The sequence below is a fragment of the Cariama cristata genome, unplaced genomic scaffold (assembly GCF_000690535.1).
Source record: "Cariama cristata isolate BGI_N322 unplaced genomic scaffold, ASM69053v1 scaffold24398, whole genome shotgun sequence".
In the NCBI taxonomy this organism is placed as follows: domain Eukaryota; kingdom Metazoa; phylum Chordata; class Aves; order Cariamiformes; family Cariamidae; genus Cariama; species Cariama cristata.
Genome location: NW_009633335.1, coordinates 9,299 through 15,990, shown reverse-complemented (window position 1 = coordinate 15,990; position 6,692 = coordinate 9,299). Strand labels below are relative to the sequence as shown.

The 6,692-nt window shown below is 44.2% G+C and overlaps 1 protein-coding gene across 1 annotated transcript in view; it reads left to right on the top strand.

The window, feature by feature from the left end:
• The first annotated feature begins 737 nt into the window (after positions 1-737).
• Positions 738-6,692, top strand: part of LOC104166708 (Wilms tumor protein 1-interacting protein homolog) — a 9,614-nt gene continuing 3,659 nt past the window's right edge. Inside the window, exons 1-4 of the mRNA XM_009706730.1 lie at positions 738-749; positions 1,940-2,002; positions 4,154-4,284; positions 5,375-5,426. Of these exons, the coding sequence (XP_009705032.1) occupies positions 738-749; positions 1,940-2,002; positions 4,154-4,284; positions 5,375-5,426 (258 nt within the window). The remainder of the gene's footprint in view (positions 750-1,939; positions 2,003-4,153; positions 4,285-5,374; positions 5,427-6,692) is intronic.

Below are 6,692 nucleotides of genomic sequence, written 5' to 3'. Positions count from 1 at the left end.
AATCTAGTTAGCAATAAATGACATTCATCTGACCACTATGCCATTCTGTTCCTGGGGAATAATGTTCCCTCTTAATCAATAGCTGGGTAAATGCTCCTTTGCATTCCTTATCAAATGACAGCCAGATGGTACTGGTAAATTCATTCCAGCAGGATTTTAGAATTAGCTGGGTTTGTACTGTTGTTAATCCTCTGCTGTCTGTGCCACTAGGACCTGCCCACCTGTTTCCAGTAACCCTCGAGTTCGCAACCTTAGGAAATAGTCTAGCCAGATGGTTACCCAGATACAGTGCAGCCAAGAAGCATCCCAAGTAGTGAGGCCTTTTTTCTGCATCGGTAAGGAGAAAAAAGCAAAACCACAGTATCTTGCAGAAATAGCCAGCTAGGACTGCCCACCTCCGTATTTGTTCCCCAACACCCTGGTCTCTTTTGGTGAAGTTTCAAAGTTTCTTAAGATTGTATGAGCTGTGTTCCTTGGTGTGTAGTAAATTTGGAGCTGTGACAGCTGCCATGCCGTCATTTACTAACTTTCTGGGCCCCGTCAGAGTGTCTGTGAGACCTTTCCCTTCATAATCACTTTGTTGCATAGCAACAATAATTTTGTCTCCAACCTATTGATCTGAAATAACGTGTAATCCCCTCACACCAATAAAAAGGAAAACATATGGCAGCTCTAGGCTGGGAACCACCAGCTTTTGAAGTGAGGGGACAGTTAATCCCCACTAAATCAAGGGGAGCATGGAGCAAGCCGTAAGCTGAGACTCTGAGGACGCGTTAGATTCCTGAGCCAGTTAACCTGTGCTCTGGGAGAAGAGTCCAGTTTACACTCATCCTCCCCATTCCCTGTCTTTTATCTTGTGCAACTAAAGGACATTTCGGGTGAGCTTTGTTACGGCCTTAATTGCTGAAATAAGGATCACTGTGCAACACCATAGATATAACTGGGTACCCCTTCTAAGAGTGCGCAGGCAGCACTTCGCTTGTATGGGACTGCAGTGGGTGAGGGTAAAGTTCAGCCACTGCAAATACTAGTTTCAAAATTACGTGGCTAGAGTTCTTCATGTAAATGCCTCTTGGGTGGTTGTTTGGTAGGTCAGTCGACTGACCTGATAACCTTGATATTTTTTGTATACCTCTAAACACGGGGCTAAAGACAGACTTTGGCACCTGAAACAGGATCTGCTTTGGGGATGCAAGTACAAAGTTAAGGTCAAAAACACTCAGGCAGCTTTGGTCCCAGGTGGGGACCCCTTTGGTCTCCCCACTGCCCCGAGAGGGCTCTGCTGCCAGGCCTGCACTGCCTTCCCATTTCCCACTGCAGGCTGGAGCATGGGCTGACAGTTCAGGTTTGCGTCGTCCTTCTGAGGTACGTTACTGTTGCTCACATCGTGCAGGGGGCCCAAGCTCCTACGACTGGACTTCTAGATTCTTCCCTGGATAAAAAGCTTGGTATCCACAAGGCAGCTAAATCCTCCTTGGGCCTGTCTTCATTTTTCTAGCCTGCATATAGCACTGAGTGAGATGTAGGTCCAAAATCTGAGGTCAGTAAGCATTTAGTTAGTAATTTGAGCAAGAGTTGGGAGGTAAGTCCTGTTACTTACTTCCCCAACAATAACCAAAAGAGTGAATTTAAGCTAATTCCAGCATACCAAACACAAACTTGCCAAATAGGCTTCAAAAATAAAAATCAAACTTAAAATAGTATTGTTACATTGGAAATCTCAGTGGAAACCTTGCAGCAGATCAGAAGGACAAGGTGGTATCTGAGCGTGCTGCAAGGGCAGAGTGAAGGCTTGTGAGTCACTGTCTCCCAAACCTATTGTGTAGTTTGCTATCATATACAGCACAGGCTGGAAAATAGTGCAGTATTCACTTAAAAGGTATTTCTGCAGCTAGAGGAGTGGCTACTAATAATCCTTTCTTTTCTGTCGTTTGAACAGTATTCAGGTTTTCAGCAAACAGCGGACAAGTGCTTTGTTTGTGGACACCTCATAATGGAAATGGTAAGAGACCCAAATTCCTAACCGCGGGGTAGCTTGCTTTTCTTGTACTTCGGGTAGTGCACTGTGAGACATGGTGCTTTTTCCCTAGTCAGACTTATCATTGTGCCTTCACTGCCGTCAACGTAATTTTTGAAACTGAGGCAGTAAATAAACAAAAACACCTTCATGCTCTGTTATTAAGTACAGTAAGTTTGGCTTCTTTCCTACCTGAGATCATGGGGGGCTGTCGTTCTGCCACGTGCCAGTTTAAAAAAAAAAAAAAACACGGAATTTTAATACTAAAGGAGGAAAATACAGCACAGCTTTGTATGAGAACATCGTAAAGGAAAACAGAGGGTGTGCTCTGTAAGACAGTAGAATAGCAAGAGCTCTGTCAAGGGGATGGAATCTGGGCTAGCGAGGAGAGGGACATTATCAATAGTCCTGAGGTTTGTTACCTGCTCTGTGACTTGCTTTGTTTACCTTCTGCGACTTGCTCCGCGTCAGTTAAAATGCCTTGTTGCCACTGGGATTTGTAAGGAGCCAGTAGTCGGAGTTACTTTTACAATAAAAAAGTTCTAAGGGCTATGGGTTGGGCCAGATACTGCTGGCATCATTTCAGTGGGTGAAAGTAGGAAGAATTTAGTCTGCTCTTCCTAAGCAGAAATTCCCAAACAAAAAGAATCAGCTTGCACATTGAAGAAGTGCAGATCATGTAGTGTATCTGTTTTCCTCTGGGTTTAAAATGTATACGAACCTCGGTATGCCTAATAGAAGTAGCTATTGCATTGCAAACACCGGAGGTTCAGTAGGAGCTGGAACAGAGGATTCGCTAACAAGGATTCTGGCTCGTATCCTGGCACCACTGGTTGGACAAGGATATTGTTCGTTTTAGCCCAAGAGCAAATTTCTAGAGTTGTGTCATGCTGGGAGGGGGAGGGGTATCCTGACTTGCATGCTTTGAGCTGGCCCTTAATTGCAGAATCCCAGGCAAGAGTCCATAATATCTGGTTGGTGGAGCTCGGTAGCTGGAAGCTTGGCAGGTGCTTGTCTGCCTTTCTCCCATCAGCAAGTGTGCTCTGACAAAAGGAAACGGCTCTGGGAGCTCCAGGAATTAAGCAGTCTTATTTGGCTAATATCTTCATGTTAAATTAGATTGACTTTGTGCATTTTTCCTGCGCGCCACTTCTTATTTCCTGTTGACTTCATCTTTATTTGTAGAACCATCTACAGGGCCATGAGCATGGCCTGTGGAGATTTTTCGTTTCCAGCTTATTAGCAGCTCCAAGCTGCACACTGCTACTAGCAGATAGCTTTTTGAGATTGCCTTCCAAAGCTATTTCTTATACCTGAAATCTATGCAACTGGTGCTATAACCTGTTGAGAGCTGCCTGAAGATGATACCGTGTTTCACTCTTCCCAGAGGCTTGTTCATGGGCTTGGTGCCTCCTCCTTGCTGTGCCAGTGCCATGTGGAGCGTTACATACAAGGGTGCCAGGAGGGAAGGGGTCTGTTCTGTAGTAGTGTAGCAGAGACTGCACCAGGCCTTTCCTTGAAACCTTTAAAATGCAATAGGGAAGGTCGGCATGGGAAGAGCCTGGGGAGATGGATGGATCTGTATCCAGACACATGGACACAGGCAGAATTTTAACAGAAACCAATGGGCCCCTGTGACTGAGTGATAACCAGTCAGTAACTGTGGTGGATTAGGATCTTTGATTAATAAAGGGGCACCTATTCATTTGCTTGTTTTGTTATTTTACTTTCCGAGTTTGAATAATGACTGGTTTGGATTCTGTCTGTCACAGCCTGTTAAGTTTTGTGAATTAACTCTGTATCCCAGTAACTTGTATTTGGCTGCAACAGATTTTCCAAGAAGTGGTCTCTGAAGCCGTTTTTCATTTCTGTTGGCAGTACTGGCCCTGCAGAGCTAAGACTGATGGGCGTTAGCCTGATTTTCACAGTTCTCTCTCTTTCCTGGGAGCCTACTGAAACCCACTGAAATAAGCAAGTTGATTGTTTTAAAAGGCCTCTTGCTGACAGATCTGCAGAGCGGTAATTTTATCCTGAAGTGCTTTTCTTGCTGTCTTTATTAAGAACCAGACACAGCAGTATGTGGGGGGGGATTTCATGTAGTCGTGCATCCACTTATTTTGCTGTTTGCCTCTTAAGATCTTACAGGCCCTTGGAAAGTCATATCATCCTGGCTGCTTCCGCTGTGTGGTGTGTAACGAGTGTTTGGATGGAGTCCCCTTCACTGTAGATGTGGAGAACAATATTTACTGTGTCAAAGACTACCATACGTAAGTACGCAAATCCATTGCATGCTTGGAGAAATTACGGTAGTGAAATTATTGGTATAGTTTTAAGCCTTGTAGTAGATAAAAAGGGTCATTCATATTTGCTCAGATGTCTCTCAAGTGCTGCTCTCAGATGTTGCATTTGTAAAGTATTTTAAAGTTACATTAAAGGTCACTTCAGGGGCCCAGTGTGGCAATCGGTGGCCAAGTGAGGTTGGAAACCAAGTTGTGTCAGAGGATGTACTTCACTGGTGGCTGTTTCTCTGCTTCTTTCAGGACTTTTAATACTAATTAGATCAGGCTAATTTCTGCAAGTGATGGTAGGTTCTGCTGGCTGTTTCTAGGTTGTGGTAGTGCACGACACTGGTGAGTGTAAGCTAGGTTAACCTAGACTGGACAGTAGACATGTAATTAGCAGCTAGTCTTAGAATGATTTTAGCTTCACTTGACAAAAAGCGATGTGGTTTAAGTGATTGCTTCTGGACGCCTTTCTGCTCCTGCTCAGAGGTAATGTGAATGCTCTTAGCTCCAGTCAACCAGTACCTCAGCTTATGAAGCAAGAGCAAAGCACTCTGAACTCAACCCTCTTGGTACCAAGTTGACTGCGTTACAAGGATAGAGTGAATATTGGCCCAGTGATTGTTGTAAAATGCAGCTGTGGATAGTAAGACCGGTTGATGTATTTGGTTTAAGTAGATCCTAGCCACCATCAGCCCCTCTCCTATTTAGCATGGTTATGTCTTCCTGATGTTAGATAGCGACAGTCCCCAAGTCAGAAGCTGTGCTGCAGTCAGAGCAGCAACTCTCCGGAAGCATTTGAATGGCTTTATGAGTAAAGGAAGGTAAGAGAAAGGGTGTATGTGGGGAGAGGGCTGCATTCACTGTGCCTAGAGGTCAGGAAGACCTAAGCAATAAAGCTGGGGTAGATCAGCCTCTTCCAAATCGCCTTTTCCCTGAATATCTTTAAACATTTAGAGGTGTTTCAAATCTACATTTTGCTAAAAACAAGGCATGGTTAGACTAGCTCTCTTGATTCTACTTTTTGAAGAAGCTTTAAATGTGATTTTGAACACTGTTTCTTCTTGCACCCTAGGGTTTTTGCACCAAAATGCGCTTCCTGTAACCAGCCGATCCTACCAGCACAGGTACATGTTAACATGCACTGACTCTTTAGGGAATATGAACACTTTCTAAAAACACGTTAGATGCTTTTCCTCTCTCTTGCAGAATCTATGCTATGTCAGATACTAAATCAAATACAACTCAGCAGTAATGTCACTCCCAAACATTCCCGGAGGTTGTAATAGTCATACTACTTATGCAGCATAGTACTGTGTATCTTTAGGGTGCTTTCCAGGTCTTAATTATGCTGTTATAAATCTCATTTAATTGAAAGCCCTGACTGGGGCTCCAAGAACAACCCAAGAAGTAAAGCCCTGTTTATTTTTAGAATCTCCCATTAGCACAAGTAGCAATTTTCCTTGTCTGCTACGTTTGCATTTCTGATGTGGATCTGTTAAGGTGCCCAAACTTGAAAAGACTTCTGAGGGTTATCCTGACCCTGTGAGAAGGCCACACAGTCTGTCGTCCTGGGGTGGCAATGTAATGAAAGTGCTTAAAGGGGTGGAAAAGGCAGCGGAAAAATTGGCTAAAAGGGAAGCTTGGTGAATGACAGGCTTGCAACTTCAGCCTATCCTGACAGTATAGTTAGCAGGGCAAGACTTCTGCATTAAGACATCCCTTTTCTGCCTGCCCGTTGTGGTGCTCCCCCATCCTCTGGTGGGTGCAGGACCCTCTGAGTTCCTATTGCTGAGGTCCCTGACCAGCTCATCTGTAAGCAAGGGCCTCAGCACCTCCCTCCTCCTCTTGTCATGTTCGTAGAGCCAGAGCTTGCATCCTGTAAGCTGCTGTGCCCAAGTAAAACCTGTGGGTAGAACATCTCAGCATGCCCACCTCCATCATCACTCGGCATGTGACTCTCATTTGTCATTATTACTTCTGTTAAATGGCCAGGTCTCACGTAATTAAAAGCCTTATAAAGGCTGAGCCAGAACTGCTTGTCCTGGGATGTGAGGAGAAAGCCTCTATGTAAATTTCACTGCATTTGTGTCTTACAAAATGACTTTTAAAAACAAAAAAACCCAAACAAATAAACAAAAAAAAAAAGGAAAGAAAAGGAAAGGGAAAAAAAAAAAGCAGTCCTGACTCATCTGATGGCTAGCAGGATAGAGTCCACGTTCTTTCCCATGGAGGTTTCTTAGGTTAGTTCAAGTCTAGCAGTACAGGTACTAACTTGCCCACAGCTTCTCTCAGACATAGTCTACGTCATATCTGATGCTCTAACCACACCTGGAACTGGAAACAATGCAAGGCAACAAATTTAATAAGCTCTGGCTTCAGAGTGGATCAGG